Here is a 20,403-nt window from a genome sequence, read left to right on the forward strand (position 1 = left end):
GCAGAAAAAAAACCCTGGTACAATATGCTTTAATGGGGGAAATTCATCCTGATCCTGTGGGACAATTGAATGTTCCCTGGATCAACAGTCTTTGTTGTCATATCTTTAAAACTTTAATACTCAGTTATATTCTGTGCTTCTAGAAAAGTTAACAATTTTTTTTGCTGGCAAAGGAAGATTATAAAGAGCAGCAAGGTGGCTCAGGGGTTAGCACTCCGGCCTTTGCAGTGCTAGGTCCTAGGTTCCAATCCCAGCCAGGACACTATCTGCATGGAGTTTGCAGGTTCTCCCCGTGTCTGCGTGGGATTCCTCCGGGTACTCTGGTTTCCTCCCACATCCCAAAAACATGCAGTCAGGTTAATTGGCTTCCCCCTAAATTCACTACAATAACCACATATGACTATAGTAGGGACATTAGATTGTGAGCTCCTTTGAGAGACAGTTAGTGACACGACTATGAACTTTGTACAGCGCTGCGTAATATGATGGCGCTATATAAATACTGTATAATAATAGGAAATAACTAACTGTTTTATTAGCATTTTAATGCTGACTGAAGTGGTTTCAGAAGTTGATACTGTATAAGTAGATATAGAAATAAATAAAGAAATAATTACAGCAGCTGTAGGCATATCAAATAATATTATCAATGTCAATTGGTAACCCCCCAGACATCACTAGTCCTACTGGTGATAAACTATCCTGGTACTAGTGTTTTTTAGGTCATCAGTATTAAAAATATCATAAATAGTTGATATTGCCAACTGTTATGCCCTCATAAATGCCATCAGTTAAAACAGAGTTTATTGTTAAAATTACTCTTCAGCAGGTAATGCTCAGGGTACTGCATTGGTCTTGTGCATCCTCAAAATTTCCAGCTTCGGAAATAACAATTATGGTCAATGTGCAGACTGTGCCAATATGACTCGGAAAGGAGGAGAAGGAGGGCCAGTTGTGGTAGATATGGGTCTATCAGTAACACTTAATAAACCAAACACAAATACATTTTTCTTCTTACCTCAGGTATTAGTTGTACGAAGACGTTTTTAACCGAACATCAAAGTCTTTTGGAATCTAAAAATGAATGTAATGACATTTATTTGATGGTAAGAGATGCTAACATTTGTAAGGGTTATTTAGCATGTTATTTAGTATTTTATAAAATGTATACATTACATTTTTCTTGTATTTCCTCAATGGCTAGAAGTAGAGTGTTAGCTATATGAAATTCAAGAGAGTTCAAGTAATCCTAAAGAATTAACTGAACAAACAAAGCCTATGCCCCCTATGGTAATTACTTGGATCCATTAGATTCAAAAGACTCACTTGGGGCTCATAATGATAATTGGGGATAATGTTTGATAATGTTTAGAAGAGGACATCAGTTGCAATAACTGTATAGTTTAAACAAAAAATGTTTTAAAAATTATTTTAAGCTGGTCAACCTGTGTTTTAGATTTTATGACTTTTATTTACTTTGCTGGATTAAAACTCAGCATTCATAAAGTGTTATTATCAGTAATGTGATAGTAAAGTGAGTCTGTAATATATCCTTCTTCAACAGAGCCTGGACAGTGCCTAATCTGTCAAAATGTTCAGCATTTATAGAACATAAAAAAACAATCACCATAACTATCCATTTCTCAGATAAAGGCAGTAACTTCAGAGTTCTCAATTGCATTATCTGTTGGTAGATCAGCCTAGCCCAGTAAGTACAGAAACACAGAAACACAGGGCCTGATTTATTAAAACTCCACGGCTGGAGAGGATACACTTCCATCAGTGAAGCTGGGTGATCCAGCAAACTTGAAACTGATTTCTATAAAGTCATTTGCTATTTGATGTTGTAAATCCTGGACCAGATCCATTCCAGGTTTGATGGATCACCCAGCTTCACTGATGAAAGTGTATCCTTTTCAGCCTTGGAGCCTTAGCTGTCTTGTTGACACTGCATATCGAGGTAGGGTTGTCTACAAAAGGATTGGCAGTGTCTCAATGTCACCACTACTGGTGGCCTAATGCAGGTTTAACGGTCAATCTTGCCATGGCCTAGGACGTTCTAAACACTGAAAAATCCTTGGGATCCATTTTACCAAATAATTTTTTAATCAGTGTCATAGCAGGACATTTTCATTATTTTGGTCACTTCTATAGCTGCCTTTCTATCAAACCACCCCCCATATCACCCTACACAAACTATTAATCCTTCCACATAATCTTATGTTCTCAAGAACCTCAACGTTATTCCTTACCATGTTGTCCGTGACATTGTAGATGAGTTTCCCAGCTGAATGATAGACATAGCCAGCTGTTCTAAACAAATAATCAGAGAATCCAAAGTAAATCATGAGGTTGTGGTCACCCGGTAAGGACAGGGATGGTGGTGAGAAAGGAGGAGGAGTATGATGGGGCAGTTCAAAAAATTCCCCCTGAAGGAAAGGAAAATAAATGATTGATCATCATACTGCCATGCCATATTGGAAATAAACCACAGTCATAAAATTGCATTTTACATGTGTAATATATATATTTATTATATTTATGTGCCACTATTTTATAAGTTACAGAGGTCTTCTGTATTTTATTTATATACATATATAATAGAAGAAATGTGTATCCAAACATAAATAGCAGTCACTCATGAGGGCTTGCCTACTCTATTTGTATTCCTGTGCCTACTCCCCCAAAAGCATCACAGGCTTTTGAAGTCAATCAAACTGCATGTTTGGCAGTTATCAGCAATGCCAGTGGATGCAATGTAAATAGAAGCAACCTTGATTGGTCATCAGAAAAAAAACCTAAAAACCTTTTTTAAGGTGGAGTCCCTTCTGCTATGTCTATGAAAAGATTTATTGCTTCTTAGTAGTCAAAGCTTGAGATGTGCATCCATACTGGCCAATGAAGCTTTAAAGCAATGGGTAAATAGAAATGCCCCAATGATACAAGGAGTAGATAAGCTTTTGGCTTTATCAAAAAGTGTGACAGCTTTTGCCCATTAAGAATAGTCAGTGGATTCTAGCTTAAAAGAGAGAACCGGAAACTTCTTAAGATCTGGGTGCCTGCACTTGTATAGTAGTTAGCAATTTTACAAACAATATTATTACTTGTGTAAAATTGATATCCTTTAAAGAATGTTATTATTATGTTATCTGTCTTGTAGTTTACTATGCAAATGGTATTAATAATTTGTAAATTTCTAATTATTGATGTACAATATAATTAAAGCCAGTATCAACACAAATAGTAGTAATAAACTAACCTTTAGTGGAACATCGACGTATTTTGTAGTTACAGGTGGGGGACCAATGAGCGAATAATCAATGGCGGCCACCTTGTCAATCTTTGATGTCACTAAGAGACAAAAGCATGATAAAAAGAATTGTTGATTTTATTTCTTCTTCTTCTTACTAAGCACAATGGGACATTCCTAAACTGATACAAGTGTTACAACTAAATACTGTTACAGTCAGGGCTTTTTTTGTAGGAAAAAAGGTGCCAAACTCACGTTAATCCTCCAGAGCCCCCCCTCCAGATACGGTGCCAGACCTTTCCCCCAGAGAGCCCTCCATATAGAGATATGTGAGGAAAAGAGAGTAAGGAGAGCTTTTTCAGAGGGCTTTGGAGTTCTAATTCTCCTCTGGAAAATCGGTCAAAAAAAAGGTGTGTCCAATGAGGAAAAAAGCCCTGGTTACAGTACTGTATATGTACAATATATATATCATCCTTTTGTGTGTGAAATTCCCCCACCTCCTAGATTGTAAGCTCTTTGGGGCAGGGTCCTCTCCTCCTGTGTCACTGTCTGTATTAGTCTGTCATTTGCAATCCCTATTTAATGTAAAGCGTTGCGGCGTAATATGTTGGCGCTATATAAATCCTGTCTAACAATAATAATATTAATAATAATAATAATAATAATAATAATAATAATAATAATAATAATATATATATACATATAGCTTTCACAGTGTTTGGAAATTCTCTGGAAGTTTCCAAATCCTAAAGCATTCATTATTATCTTACCACTTTGCTACCGTATCTTTTCCCCTCACGGTTTGCCACATGTCCCAGCCTTACTTGATAATGCCCCCCTTTACACTTCCCGCCATGGTATGGCACTCAACACTACTGTATTACTGTTCATTTCTGTTCTACCACTTCGGTAGTGGCATACAGTCAAACTTCATCTGATAGCTGGCCAGATCATTACTTGACATTTAGCATAAGCCATCACAAACATTTTTGATGCAGAGAGTGGCAGCCCAGCTGGAAGGGTTTGTAGAAGTGGTACCAGTTTATTGGCAATAGCCTTATTTACCAATGGACAAATCTATGAGAAAGAAAACACAAATTACAAAAGAAATAACATCTATCTGACTGTTTATATGAGTTCAATGATCAGATTAAGTCACCGTTACCAGTGGGACAGCCAAGTGAACTAGTTGGAAAGTTCCATTAGACTGGTATTAGATGCACATGACTAATAACAGATCAGGAAGACTGACAAAAGAATATCAAATTATTATTACTTGCTATTTATATAGTGCTGACATAATATGTAGCATTATAAGTCTATAGTCATATCACTAGCTGTCCCCCAAGGGGCTACCCTTCTATAGTCATATGTCTGTAATACAGTCTAAGGCCAATTTTGGGGGGAAGCCAATTAACCTAACTGCATGTTTTTGGAATGAGGGAGGAAGCCAGTGGACCCAGAGAAAACTTCCCCTCCACACACACACAGAGAACCTGCAAACTCCATGCAGATAATGTTCTGGCTGAGATTTCAACCTGGGACCCTGTGCTGCAAATTGCCAACCTCTGAGCCACCATGCTTCTTTTCATTTACTTAGATGAAGACCTAAATCAGTCACACAGCAACCTGAATAGCTCTATCTGTATATAAACCCTGGGGTGATTGTGTTATCAGGATGTGTGTGCTCATGCTCTGTGTCCTACACTAATTTCCTTTGAGGCCCAGCTGTTCTTGGCAGGTCTGCCCCATGATAGTGTGCTGTGCCACCATGCCATTTTATTCACCGAAGCTTGAAACTGCCACCGATTGACCACCAAACCTATGTTTGTGGTGTGATGGACTGCTCATGGGTGCTTCCATGACTTGATAGCAAGACTTTGTCACCTCAGCAGGACTCCTGACAAGACACGACGTCTTATACAACATTCCCAGTAATGACAAATCACTTTAACTCCCCCTAATAAATGGTACAAGTCTTTATGACTTACATAGTGGGGTTTAAAATGCGACGTGAGACCAATGCACCAGAATAAAGAAACATTACCAATGCATGTTGAGGTTTGATAGAAAATGTAGATTAGGAAAAAAAGAATATGTAATGATCTGGTGGGAGAAATTTTTCAGATCTCCAGAGAGAAAAATAAACTCTTTCACCCTGCTTGATGAGTCCTGGGTCTCACTAATATTGAGCAAATTAAAATCAGTTTTAGTGTTGAAACTAGCCTCCAAATAGCATTGTGCTATAAATATATTTATTATCCATTTGTTGGGGAACAGTAGTAAAGAAGTTGCAGTTAATTTTACTTAGATAGTTAGATATACCTAATTAGAGAAGATAGTTTTTTTTTTCTTTGTCAGGAGTTGCAGAAATTTAGGAAATGCATCTCTGAATTAGAAACTAGAGTCAGAGATGTGGAGGGCAAAGTGCCTCTATGATTAAGCCTGTGAAATGAGTGAAACGCGTTAGTGAATTTTTAAAGTCTGGAGATGTACTGGTACAGAGTTTTGACTTCCTACACACATTAACATTTGAGTTTTATCCTGTCACATATTTTGTTCAGTTCAATACTACAGGGAGAGTTGGATGTGCTCACCAGCAGTATCAGCATTGAACATTCTGGGAGCCTCAGTCTATACTTTGGTTGGATTCAAATTTTTTTTTTTAGGATTAAAATATTCTTTAACAATGGATTACTTTCTATACTGAATAACTGACTAAAAGATCAAATGTGTATTGTCTATAATTGATATTTATGTTTTCATTATTATAATTAATATTATTTTCGTTATACTATTTTGGTGCATTTATTACTTATGATTATTTGTTTTAATATCATAAAGCAAACAGATCATTGTAGGGCTGTAGTTAGAGCTTCCAAACAAACTGCTGAATATTTGACAGAACAATTTGGATACATTTCCGTTTACCTGTTTCTCTATAGTACTTTTTAATTCTTTTTCAATCCTGCCTTTGAAAAGATTTATCAGCCAGCTGCAAAAGAAAAGACAAAAAATGACCTTATACATGTTTAATTTAGTTTTTAACTTTTTTTGCTTGGGCAAAATAAAATAAATCATACCCCCTAAATCCTTGCAATAAATAACATATCCCCATTTTTATATATTAAAATGATTTTTTTTACAAAAATGTATTATTTTACAGTTTGAGGTGATAGCGCTGCCTAATAAAATTCCCATCTGTATGGTCAGACTTCTGTGAGTTTTCCCCTGCTGGATTACAGAGTAGCTTAACCCCTCTTAATAACAAAGGGTTTGTTCTGCAGGATATTGGAGGAACACTACTTAGGACTTTAGTGCAACAGAGGTGGTTTGATTGACCCGATAATTTTTAAAGCTCTCAAAGGCTGGAGAGGATACATTTTCATCAGTGAAGCTGGGTGATACAGCAAACCTGGAATGGATTTCTTGAAAGTAATTTGCTATTTGTTAGTAAATATTTTCGATCCTATACCAGATCCATTCCAGGTTTGCTGGATCACCCAGCTTTACTGATGAAAGTGTGTCCTCTCTATTGTATAGTTGCTCATCTGAACCTTAAATATGCTTGGCTGCACTAGTTCCTTCCTAGTGAGATCTTGGACTTCTTTCTGTTCTCGTCTTTTCTTTTTCCTTTTTTTTTTTTTTTTTGCAAAGGTGTTTAATTAGGAATGCTCATTTGTTTTACTTGATGTTAGATAAGTACTAATTGTGTATTGATATAATCGATACGAAGGGTTAGAAAAACACAGGTGTAATTGTAATCTTGTTTTGTTCCTGTGGTTTTGTATGTATTTCATGATGTTTGTTTTCATGTTTTGACATCATTCTGAATTTTGCGCCTACCTTTCTCCTATTGTTTATTATATGTTTTACTTGCTTTTTTTTTCTTTGTGATCCTGCTTTGTTGTATACAAAAAACTTTAATAAAAATTTACATTTCAAAAAAAAAGAAAATGTATCCTCTCCAGCCTTGGAGAGTTTTAATATATTAGGCCCATTGCTGGAACAGAGCAGCTCATTGGATTTTGGGCAGATAATTAAGACAAAACATGGCAAATTGTACTAATATTGCAAAGATGTACTTATGTCTCCCCTGTGTGGGTTACCCAATTTTAATTGTTCAGGGCTTTTCACAATTGGGGTAGCCTGTTATGTAGTTAATGCACATCTAATATGTTGAGTGTAAATGTGCTTTGCAGCAACTAACATAACACTTTAATATTATTATTAATATTACACAGTATTTATATAGCGCCATCATATTACGCAGCGCTGTACAAAGTCCATAGTTGTGTCACTAACTGTCCCTCAAAGGAGCTCACAATCTAATGTCCCTACCATAGTCATATGTCATTAATGTATTCTAAGGTCAATTTAGGGGGAAGCTATTATCTTGCACTTATCTTGCTATTTTATTCTGAAAGGGAAAGAATGCCACTAAACAATAAAAACAAATCAAGCCATACCTAAGATATAACGTCATACCCGTACAAAGCACTTCAGATTAGTACAAATGTCTTTTATGGTATATAAATACATATACTCATACACTTAACAATATTAAAAAGAAAGAACTTACCCAAATTTCCCTGATACATGGACATTGACATCTGAGGTATGGCAGGTGCAATCAGTAGGAACTATAGTTGGTCTGACTGCACCATCTTTGCCCAGCTTAAGTGTTACAGATATAGTGATTCCATTGACCTTCAGATTAAATCCACCACGAAACGATCTAAAAGGAATCAGGTGAAAGTAACCACTGGTGTAAGCTCTCTTGCATATTGTTTTTTGATGTAATTTATAGACAAAAAAGACACACAAATAGTTTTACCTTTAAAGAAAAAAAATACAATTATTTCTACAATTTGTCACATTTGTAATCAAACAAAATTGCTTTTCTGGCATGACAACAAGCAAAGTTTTTTTTTAAAATCAAATAAAAATCAAATACAAAAAAAGAATCAACAGTAAAAAAAAAAAACTGAAATTGAACTGAAATGTATTTATTTCTTTTTACTAGGATTATGAAATGAGCAGTAGTAAATACCTACTACAAACACATGCAACTGGAAGATTCTCCACCAGAGAATGTCAAAGTTACTGCTTTAAAAATTGACCCCTTTAAGTTTTTTTATTGTCAAATAGATTGTTTGTATACCCTCTGTGCAGCCATGCTATATTAACATTTAGATTCTAGTTTTCCTCTAAAGATTTATATCACAGTCTGCAATCGGTTGACATATACAGTAGCATATACAGTATCTGTGATCAAATATATTACTTGATTAGTTGTTGGGGCTGTGGAATGTACCCCAGTAATTACATTTACTTTATGGACAGTGGTCAAATAAGACCATCTCTGTGATTGATAATTGGTAAAATTATATACACCAACCACAGTATTTAACATTATTTTTAAGTTAAGTTAAAAGTAAAAATAAGACCATGAAACAGTCCCTGTCAGATATCTTACACTCCAATCCTTGTCTTGAATTTCCACTTTCCAGAGATATCAATGAAAGCTCCTGAAATTGACAACTTCAGACCATCATTGGGCACTGATCTGTGAGCTGGGTAAGTGGAAGTTATTGATAACCAAGCTAAAGAAAAATAAGACACCATGTTAATAATAAACCTCTGATCATGTCTGAGCATGAAATAAAGTAATAACCTAATAATAAAATTAAATTAAAATTTCTACTAAGGCACATATTAATGATAAACACAGGTACAGCTTAGTAATTCTAGTGACTTAAAAAAAAATCCCCCTATTAATAAATCTAGACCCTTTAAAAGCCTTAGGACCTTCCTGGATCGGAAATAGGAAAGTGAGAATGTGTGCCCTACTCCTATCCATTAAAGGATCTTTGGAACAGTAATAAATCTCCCAAACAGGGAATGGACACCAATAAAAACCTTACTGTAGTTCTAATCCTTCACCACATCCATATCTAGAAAAAAGTTTTGCCTTAAGTTATACTTTAAACTTCAGTTTTAGTCTACTATGGGTCTATTGACCTATAGTGGGCAATATATTTTATTAATTTCAAATTAAGAATAGTAGGGCATGCAGCAATCTTTTTAGTTCTCACCCATATAAATTGTACTTGATTTTTCCTACAGGACTCCTTGTTGAGCCTGAATAATCTGGAATATTGACTCTTGTGAGTTCTTGCCTCAGAATGGTCATTCCCTCCTGGCGTGCTGACATTGAAAAAAAAAAAGACATTTTGAGTTTTAAAATAACTTGCAATATCCTTTGCATAGAACAACTTTTTAGGATGATGGATTTCCAGGAATATTTGGTTTTGCATAGGTGAGGTATTGGCAGTATCTCTTAACCACATATATATTTAGAAAGAAGATGTAGCAATGGGTGCACAATTAGGACCCATTCATGCGAGTCTTATGATGAAAGAAAACCATTTGTGCTTCCCTTTTTCAAACACTGCAAGGCAGGACAGTGGATTAGAAGTACTATTAAGAATGAATTGCAACACTGTGTACCACGTTGTAAATATGAAACTTAAGTTAGTGGAACTTCTGTTGTAACTAAATTGCCATTTTTTTTATTAAAGAAGAAACATACAAAATCTTTTTGGAATAAAAAAATAAAAAGTATGATTTCTGCAAACGGTTAAGTGGAATTAGAACTCTTTTTGCTTATTTGCCTATTTTGTCAAATAATCATCATAAAATCACAATCTATTTTAGACTGGAAATGTAGATTTACCTTATAATAATATTTTTTATTTGCCCCACAGTTCGTTACAGAGCTGTGAAAGTTACATTCACGCCTGGGTCAGTTGCTTGTATGGAATGCCCCTGATGACTAGTTTTGATCTGGTGGTTCCTATTGGAGTTAATTTGACTTGATTTTAGCTATTCCATCTTTGGCCCAATCACTCATATTGTGACTGTTAACTAAGCAAAACCACACCAATTAGTTATAGTTATATGCGGAATTTTTTTTTTCTATTGCCACATTAAAAAAAATTGCATGTTAATTTCCAATAGTATGGAAATGTCATCATTGGGTCGAAATAAAGATTGCCAATGAAAGGAGGCCTCACAAGAGACTTATTGGGTCTGGTACCAGCATTCACCAAGCTATGGGTAAAAGGAGGGCACCAGCTCCACTACTAAGCACACCACCATGGTAGCACACAGAAAGAGGTTTCATTGTTTATTGGCTTGTTCAAATATTATCTCACAAAAAAGCAGATCTCATTGCGCATGTTTGAGATCAGAATTTTTTAATTTACAGTAAGAGAAAGCCCCTCTTGCGTATACCCAAGATTGGAAAAAATATATATTAGCCACCCTTTTATATAAAGTAAAAAATGTGGGGGTAGGTCCACTTTAGTATTGAACTATTGTGGTTTATCAAGCAGCTGTCACATCAATGTAATCATAACTTACCATAATCCAGTCCCTTCTGAGTCAGCCTCACCACAAAGCCAGGGTTCACAGCACCAGCCATACCTAGACACATGGCCAGTACCAAGGATAGCGGTANTTATGTTTGTTTTTGGAAAGCTTAAGGCTTTAAAGCTGTTGATCCTAAGAATGCAACGTGTACAAAAAGCTGTCCTCCAAATATTGTGTTATACCTATAATTCCTGTACAAATACACATGCATTATGCATATTAAGTGGAACTTTTCATTACTTTAAAAGTCTACATAATTAGTTTCCTGGTATGTGACAGTATTGCAACAATATTTTTTTTTTAAAAAGCTTTGCCTGTTATTATTAAAGAACAATCATTGACCTCGGGTCACGTAACTTTGCCAATGTATTTTTATTTAAAGCAGAACTTAACTCAAAATAAAAAAACACACTTTCATTTAATCCCAAGGATTTATCGAACCAATGGGAGGTTTCTTTGTTTAGGTCCCCCGCATATGTGAGATCGGCTTTTTTTTTCTCCCATTAAAGAAAGGACTCCTTCCCGAGATCGGGCATGTGCAGAAGGAGCAGCCAATAGCCTCCCAGGATGCATGTAGGCTCTGCGCTCCCATTATGTCTTGATTGCTGTGAAATAGGTAAGGTGCTGCACCTTTTTTTTTTAAATTTTTTTTTAACTTTATATAAAATGGTTGTCTGAGTTTAGGTTCGCTTTAAATTTACTTAAAAGATTACCTATACTGCAAACGTCAGGACTGAAACAAAGTCAAGTTGAGGGCAATGTGCTAGCCAACAGCATTGCCTATAATTCTGTGAAACTGATTTAGTAATAATAAGTCCTGTTCTGTATCTCTGTGTGGCCAACCTGGGCTTCCTCATATAAGAATCTCCTCACACACACACAACCTAAATGATAATCTGATGCCATGATGAACTGGTGAGGGAATGAAGTGGAAGCAGAACATTTAAAGACAACAGTGGCACAGACAATAAAGGCAAAGAGAATGAGGAGAGAAGTGTGACCGGGATATGCTCTAGATTATCTAAAATTGCAGATATGCGCCTGAAGACATAAAGACATGATCTATATCAGGCAGCCAACCTCTAATGAAAGAATTAATGGTGAATTGTGATATTTTGTTTCCTACACCTTACTAGATTTTACATAAAAGACAACAAATCTTCATTGTTTGAGTAGAGGTCTGCTTTAATTATTTAATATTTACTAATATATTGCTTAGTTTGCAGAAACGTAATTGATACGGTTCTCCTTTGTCAAGTCCACTTTCACGAATAATGCTTTAAACAGGTTTAAAAACAAATTTTGACACAACTAACCTAGTGTTCCTCAACCAAGGCTCCATAGAACCCTAGGGTTCCTCCAGAGGTTGCTAGGGGTTCCTTGAGGAATGGTCAGTTTGTGACTCTCAGGTCAGTTTAAGCAACACCAATGATCTCTGTGGCTATCTGTAGGCGTGACATTCTTCCCACTGGCCAGCAAAGTAAGTGGCATTCTTCCCTACTGACCTTCAAGTTACTATACCGAGAGCTGGGGATATATTAAAGATCGCAGGGTTTTCTCAAAGACCTGAAAGTTATTTTAAGGGTTCTCCATCTTGTAAAGTTTGAGAGACACTGGACTAACTCAATAGTAATCAACTGGAGCCTGTCGTTCATTTCACTTATTTACGTACGATAGTAATTAAACTGTTACTTCCCCAATATATTTAAAATCAGGGAATCATGTGAATATACTGTATATGCCTAAAACATCCCTTGAAAGATATATTCTTTCTTTCCCTATTTTTTTCCTACTGGACCCCACCCTACCCTCTAACTACCGTCCTATCTCCCTTCTCCCATATGTTTCCAAACTTCTTGAACGCCTTGTCTACAACAACGTCACATACCTATAGACAAAACCACATAAATATATTTTGTATTATTTTGTATTGGATTGGATGCAGGACTTTGTATTCAATCCAATACAAAATGTGTTTGAATGAGTTTCAATTTGAATTTCCCGCACACTCGCCGACGTCATCGCCAAGGGACACGTACACGCTACGGACGGAGAAGAAGAAGCCGGCCGGCTTCTTCTTCTCCGCCGGCCGGCTTCTTCTCGGAGAAGGCACTCGACGCTGGAGGGGGAACACGACGCTGGATGATCACAGAGGGACCAGGTAAGAAGCCGGCCGGCATCTTCTTCTCCGCCGGCCGGCATCTTCTTCACCGCCGGCCGGCTTCTTCTCGGAGAAGGCACTCGACGCTGGAGGGGGAACACGACGCTGGATGATCACAGAGGGACCAGGTAAGGCATCTTCTTCACCGCCTTCTTCTAACCTGGTCCTGCTGGTTCTCAGAGAAGGCACCCGACGCTGGAGGACGACGCTGGAACACGAACACGACACTGGATGATAACAGCGGGACCAGGTAAGTGATGATTTTAATACAGGGGGAAAAGTTCGGGCTTATCGATAATTGTAACTTTTTTTAGCCCGAACCAAGGTCGGGCTTAACCGTTGGGTGGTTAATAATAGTATTAATAATAATAATAATAATAATAATAATAATACAATATAAAATAAGTTGCAAAGGTATACAAGGTGAAAAACAATACAGAATGTTAGGCAAGAAATTCAATACAATAATGCGAAATGGCAATATTTTATTCGGTAGAATCATGGTTATATAACCTATACCTCTGTAAAATAACATAAAAAGCATTATCATGCTAATATACCTATAGGAAGAATTTACCAGACTGCCCTTGTTACGTTCTTAATGTTTTTTGCCATCTGAATACCAGTGTAGAGTAACAAATGTATGCTCCCATATTTTCCTGTAGTTTTTTCATCTACCCATGTGTTGTATTTTGTAGCTGGTGGTGGCTTTCTCATTTATTTCCAAAAAATTGCTAACTGCTTACTAAGAAGGCAATTTCTGTGTTGTAGCAGATGAGCTTTTCAGGCTGAATGATTAGCAGTGTTTAGGTTTATTTAGAATAATAGGCATTAGGAAAATATGCTGAATTGCTGTGATAAATAATAATTATCTTGCTGTAGATCTTTAAATAATTCACAATACGAATGCTATTTTCTGGTTGTCCTGCTTCCAGATCCTATTTTCTATTAATGCTGAACTCCAGACAGTCCGAAAATAAAAATCATTCATTGCAGTTATATATTCATTAGAGTTTTTACAGTGAAAATACACTCATCACTAAGGATGAGTGAGTGAAATTTGTAAATTCGATCTTGCGGCGAATCGGGCCTTTCTCGCTTACTGAACATTTAAGGGAGAATGGCCTTGTGAATTTAGCCGTCAAATACAAATTTTTCGAAGCCCGCAAGAGCAATCAGGGGAGCAGAGCTGACAGCTTCGCTCCCCTGATTGCTTTTACAGCCCTACCAGAACTGTAGTATGTGTTCTTGGATAGAGATTCTCTATCCAAGAACACAAGACTCCCACGGCTGTGCTCATGAATGAATGCAGCCATGGGAATCATCCTGTGATAATTTCCATGACTGCATTCATTCATGAGCACAACCGCGGCAATCGTCTGAGGAAAGGTAAACCCTGATGACAGCTCAAGCATCATCAGGGTTTACCTTTCCTCAGCCAATCAGAGAGCACTTGAGGTGATGAATGAGGAGCCTTGTCTACATTTAACCTTCAGTGCCCGGGGATTGCACACTGACAGGAGGATTCTCACGGCTGTGCTCATGAATGAATGCAGCCGTGGAAATCATCACCCTATGAGTCCTCCGGTCAGTGTGAGTCCTGAGGCTGTGCTCCTCAATGAATGCAGCCATGGGAATCATCCTGTAATTTCCTTGAACTTCTGATGGGTCCCGCAAATCGGTTCGCAGACCCATCTGAAGTTCAAGGAAATTTTTGCGAGACTGGCAGAGGCTTTCTCCCTCATCCCTACTCATCACTAACAACGCTCTGTTCCACAATTGTTCCCCTGCATTGTCACATGTTCTCCTTGTGACACCAGACCAAGGTTTTGAAGCACCTTTCTCTTCTAGATACCTTCTTTTTTATTAATGCCTCCTCTTCCTTGCTGAAAAAAGAGAATACATATTAAAAAATGAGGGGAAAATGTATATTGTGATGCCACCCACCTTCTGCCAAGATATGGGGAATGTAGAGTAATTCCTATAAAAAGCAAAGTGTTCTTTATTACAATTGCACAAATCCAGGATTGCCATGTGTGCTATATGAGTATTAATAAACTGGATTATTCCTTTAAAATAGACTGATCTCAACAGCTCACAATGTGTTGTTTGTAAGAGAAATACCTCCAATATCTTCAATTCCCTCACATGTTATTTACTTTAAAAGTGTTTAAACAAATGTGAAGGGCATTTACCGGTACATACAATGCTATAAAGACTAAAAGAGGGATAACAGTAACAAGGAAATTGTTAAAAGTGTAAATTAGCTCAATAGGGAAACATAAGTGCTATACAAGAAACATGAACAAAGGATGTTACAAACCTGAAACATTTCAGAATGACAATTAGCAAATGAAAAGATCATTGTAGCATAAAGATCCCATGGTGTCTAATAGATTCCAGAAACCAACTCAGGATCAATTAACAACAGAAAAAATGGGACTTAAAGGGAGCAGAAACAGAAATAAAGAGAATGAACAAGAATAAAAAACCTCACCTAAATAAATATAGATATACAAGAGTAACAAATAACTAGACTGAAATAATAAAGCTCTTAAAGGCTGGAGAAGATACACTTTCATCAGTGAAGCTGGGTAATTCAGCAAACCTGGAATGGATCTGGTCCAAGATTCAAAACATTTGCTATCAAATAACAAATGACTTTGAAGGAATCCAATCCAGGTTTGCTGGATCTCCCAGTTTCACTGATAAAAGTGTATTGTTCCCAGCCTTGGAGAGCCCCAGAGCTTCACTAAATCAGACCCAATAACTCACTTCAAATAACTCACTTGCCCCCTTTAATATACTCTCTCTGATGTAGAATGTCTGCGTAAATTACTGTGCAGCACTCTTTTTGCTCTGGTGTGAAATTTTACAACAAATTTCAAATTGAAACTGGTTTAATTCCTTGTGTGCCCCAGACTCCTAAAGTAATTATTTTTTTTGAAATGCGTTGAGTATTGGCATAACCAGATATAAATCCTTATGAACTTAGTTAAGCTAATAATTATAACTGTTTGTAAAAACTTTAATCACTGTTTCGAATCAATGAGAACTGATTCTATTTATATTATTATTGTTAGAATACATGAATACGCAACATGTCAGTCATGGAGAGCTTTAATAAATCAGGTTATGTGCATGTTTCGGGGATTCAGAGTATCCAACAGAACCCAATCACTAAACTACTTGCCAACTAACAACATAAACAAGTGGAGATGGTAATGTCCAGGTTGCAACAGCATAAAATTATACTTTTCAAGCATTTCCTTATTGGTAACTCAATAATTTCTTTACTGGGAAGCAGAACTCAGAATTTGCAAATATGTACCATTGCAAATATGTTACCTTTTGCACTGTTTTTATTACATATTACTCACATTACTCCTACTTTCTGCTCATTGAAAAGAACACTCAAAACCCATTTTTTAAAACTTGCCTACCCGTTTTCTTCTGTCCCCTAAAACTATCACTACCACCAACCACTCCATATCTCCCCTCCTATTGTGTGTTACTTCCCCCATCTCCTAGATTGTAAGCTCTTCGGGGCAGGGTCCTCTCCTCCTCTGTCACTGTCTGTATTCATCTGTCTTTTGCAACCCCTATTTATTGTACAGTGCTGCGTAATATGTTGGCGCTACATAAGTCCTGTTTATTAATAATATTAATAATAATAATATTAACATTCCATTTTGCTTAGCAGAGGGACATTGCTGCCTTTCTGAAGAAAGTATGATAAAATCCTTTTATTGGAAGTCCTTTGCGGAAACTCATTTCATGAATTGACAGTCGTTGGGTGTGTAATAGGCTGGGTGATTTGCCACTCTAATTGTTTCTCTTTTTGCTCTCTTGAAAAAGAACATGTTATTCTTTGGAGTGTTTTTCTCTGGCTTTGTTCTAATAGGGACATAATGTATACTAAATGACAGGTGTGAAAACCTTTGAGCTTAAAGTAAGCAAATGAGGACATAGCAGTGGAGCAGTAAGAGCCTTGTGCCTGGAGAAGGCATTGTCCTCCAATCACAATGCTTCTTCTGCTCCATTGAGAAAGAACTTTACGTGGTTTCCTGCTTTTTATTTTTAATTCATGTTTATATTTTTATAGGGAAGGACATTTATTCTAAAGGATTTAGGTTGAGTCCAGAAAGGGGGAACCCTAGGGTTGATTAGATTTACCAAGGTGACCTGTGTAATAATCAAACTTCAGTACTTTTGCATATGTGTCACATCCTCATTTTAAATCTAATCAACCCTAAGATTCCCTTTTTCTGGACTTAACTTAAATCCCTAAGATGAGTATGCTGAAATTTAGTCTTTTTAGGGGATCTGGCTAAAATACCCCCTTCCTTACCTTGAATTACATTATATCATATTTCTACTATTTTTAGATTTTATTAAACCAATTGAATCTTGACAGGTCAAATGACTAGCAAAACCTCAAAGTATGGTATCCAGTATTTTCACCATTTTGGTTGAACATAGTGTAGTGAATAAATGTATCAAAGAAAACCTGGTCTAGCTTATGTCAAATGCTCAAGCTGTTGCAGAATGAAATGAGTCATTGGCAACCTATTACTTTTTTAATAAAATACAGTTTTAAAAGGTTAATTTTCACCTCGATATAATAGTAGTATTAATATTGTGTGAATCAAAAAATAGGCAAATGATTCTATGAAAATTTAAAACAAAGCTAAATTCACTAGTCATAAATTGAATGAAATGAGCCAGTTGGGCAAATCTTTGATAAACCTAACACGTGTGTGAATTCTGGAGAATTGTATTTCTTCTGAATATTTGTTGTTCTTAACTATTTAATTATAAGTAAATTCATAGTGACCCTAGTGGGTAATGGTTTGTTGTATAACTATTCTTTGCTTTTATTTAATGCCATATGCGATAAAACTGAACTAGGAAATTACATACTTAGGGAAATTCGAAGTAAATATGAATGAGGGATAAAGAAAACCTGATTAAACTCTTTATAAAACATTTGACTTGGCTCTGTAAGCGTTTACATATGTAAATAGCCTCAATATCCAAATTGTTTGTTAAAGGTAGACATTTTATAATATAATATATTATATTTTATAATAATTTTTTTATAATATATTTTTATAATATATTTTTAATAATATATTTTATTTTTTTAATGTAGAACAAAAAATAAAAAAGTATGGTGGAGCCCCCCAAGTAGAAATACTAGTTTGAACATTGTGTACAGAACAAATAGATACAAATAATTAAAGAACCAATGCTGGGCTACTGTGTTTGATGAGCATTTGAAAATGGCAGCTCTTGAGGGGGATTTTTGTTATGAATTGGTTAGTAGTAGAGGTCATTGAAATGGGGACATTCTGGGGACATGGCAGATCCTGGTGATTCTTGATGGCCTGATTTTTATTTAAAAAGTTAGAGCCAATCACTACAATAAAGGGAATGTGAAAAATGTAACTCTGTTCTGAAAATGGACAAATGTTGGGGAAATGTTGATAAATAAACCCCATACATAGTTTAACATGTGTGTATACCTGCGCTTATTTTAACTTACATAGTTACATAGTAAGTCAGGTTGAAAAAAGACATAGGTCCATCAAGTACAACCACTAGTAAAATTATCATATTCCAGATATAATAACCCTATAAGACATAGTTGGTCCAGATGAAGGTGAAAAAAAAAAACCCCGGTACAATTTGCTTTAACAGAAAAAAAAATTCCTTCCTGATTCTATCAGGCAATCGGATGTTCCCTGGATCAACAGTCTCTGTTATCTTTTACTTTAATCCCCAGTTATATTCTGTGCTTCTGGAAAGCATCTAGCTTTTTCCTAAAGCAATCTATAGTAGTTGCTGAAATGACTTCCTAAAGGAGCCGTCTACACATTTTTACTGACCTTACAGTGAAGAATCCCTTCCTTATCCGGAGCTTAAACTTCTTTTCCTCCTGATGCAAAGAGTGTCCTCTTGTTCCTTGCTTTTTAAACTTGGAATTTAAAAAAAAGAGGGGGTTGCTTGATGACTTGTCAACGTTAACTATGACAATTCTTTGCCTATATTTGTTGCCCTTTGCAATAAAACTAAATTATAAAACTGTTTATTTAGGAAAATAAAAAGTAAATACGGAAGAAGGATAAAATAAAAACTCTATTTAAACACTCAGAGTTTCTCCCTCCGAAGTTAAACACTCAGAGTTGTTCAAATTGTTTGGCTTGGACTAGGAGCTTTTACCACATATTTCAAATAACCTCAACAAAAAAGCAAAATGTTTATAATGTTGTATTAGTAAGTTGAATAGAATTGCAGCTTTTTTTTATGAAATAGAAAATGGTTAGATATAAAGTGCAGCTAAACTCAACAATAAAATTATATTATACAAATTTTAGTCAGCTTACCAAGCCCTAAATGACATGGCTGGATTCGTTTTCTTTCTAAACTTCCTGATAATCATTACAGTAACACACATCCATCCAATCATTTGCAAAGAACACCTTTTTTACATTGGATATGTTTGGGTATTCTTTGCAAAATGACCTATCTCCACATTCACTAATCTTTCAAGGTAATAATTTGCTTTGGTAAGTGAACAGCCTACATTCACCACAGTCTGCTTCCTCAGGAGATCTAGAGAACCCAAATATTACATTTAATTCAATCCCACCAATTCCAATATTCTTTAGTTTTTTTTCCAAAGCAGACTAGGGTTCCACGAAACACAAAGAGAACATTATACCTACTAGAGCTCCCTGGAGTTATATACCTATATGATGACAAGGGTTTTATGCTGTGTTTTTAAAATTAAGTCAATAAATGCTACTGTTTTATTATGATGTTTTATTAAAAAATTGTTTCAAATTGTATTCATAGATTAAATCATTTATCACTGCCTATATGCTTAGTCTACACGGACGTTATCCCCAGCGCTTAACCTGAAGCTTTAAAAGCCCATGCATTCCAATTGGCTAATCTACACCAGGACATTTCCTTGCGGCACGTTTATGAGCGTTATCTATAACGTTGCTTGCAACAATTAATTAATTAAAATGCAGGGTAATGCTGGAAAATGAGGGTAAATGCTTCCATTGATTTCAATAGGGTGTTTTTCTGCAATTATAAGCATGTTAAAAACGCAGAAAAACACGGCATAACGTTAAATAAAGTGCATAAAAACGCATAAGCACGCATATAAACGCAGTAGGAATGTTTACATGCATTTTTAAAATCTTCCCATGTTTTGTGGTTGTTTTTGTATCTAAATCTAATAAAGGGTGGTGGTGGTGGTTTCCAATAGAATACCAGGTGGAAAAATTAATTATTAATAATTAATTTTCATATATATATTGTGTCCCAGTGGTTTTGGTGTAGCCATGGCACCATAATATAAAGAAAATACTCATATCATGACACTGTCCTGCTTGGGGCACCAAACTAGCCAGAAATGGTCCTGAGGTGGCAGATCTGCGACTGATACATGTTGAAACCCAACTTATCATGAGACCCAGCCTATGTACATCATAAATACCAAACATACTCCATTCACACAAAACAAAAACATAAAACA

General features: G+C 36.0%; 1 protein-coding gene across 1 annotated transcript; it reads right to left on the reverse strand.

The window, feature by feature from the left end:
- Positions 1-1,026: 1,026 nt before the first annotated feature.
- On the reverse strand, positions 1,027-10,739 carry LOC140325383 (bactericidal permeability-increasing protein-like). The gene is made up of 8 exons (XM_072403207.1): positions 10,679-10,739; positions 9,349-9,460; positions 7,833-7,988; positions 6,182-6,245; positions 4,266-4,327; positions 3,260-3,353; positions 2,253-2,429; positions 1,027-1,074 (listed from the first exon to the last, which is right to left on the reverse strand). The coding sequence occupies exons 1-8, from the start codon at positions 10,737-10,739 to the stop codon at positions 1,027-1,029; spliced, it is 774 nt and encodes a 257-aa protein (XP_072259308.1).
- Positions 10,740-20,403: the final 9,664 nt, after the last annotated feature.

The sequence above is a fragment of the Pyxicephalus adspersus genome, chromosome 3 (genome assembly GCF_032062135.1).
Source record: "Pyxicephalus adspersus chromosome 3, UCB_Pads_2.0, whole genome shotgun sequence".
NCBI lineage: Eukaryota > Metazoa > Chordata > Amphibia > Anura > Pyxicephalidae > Pyxicephalus > Pyxicephalus adspersus.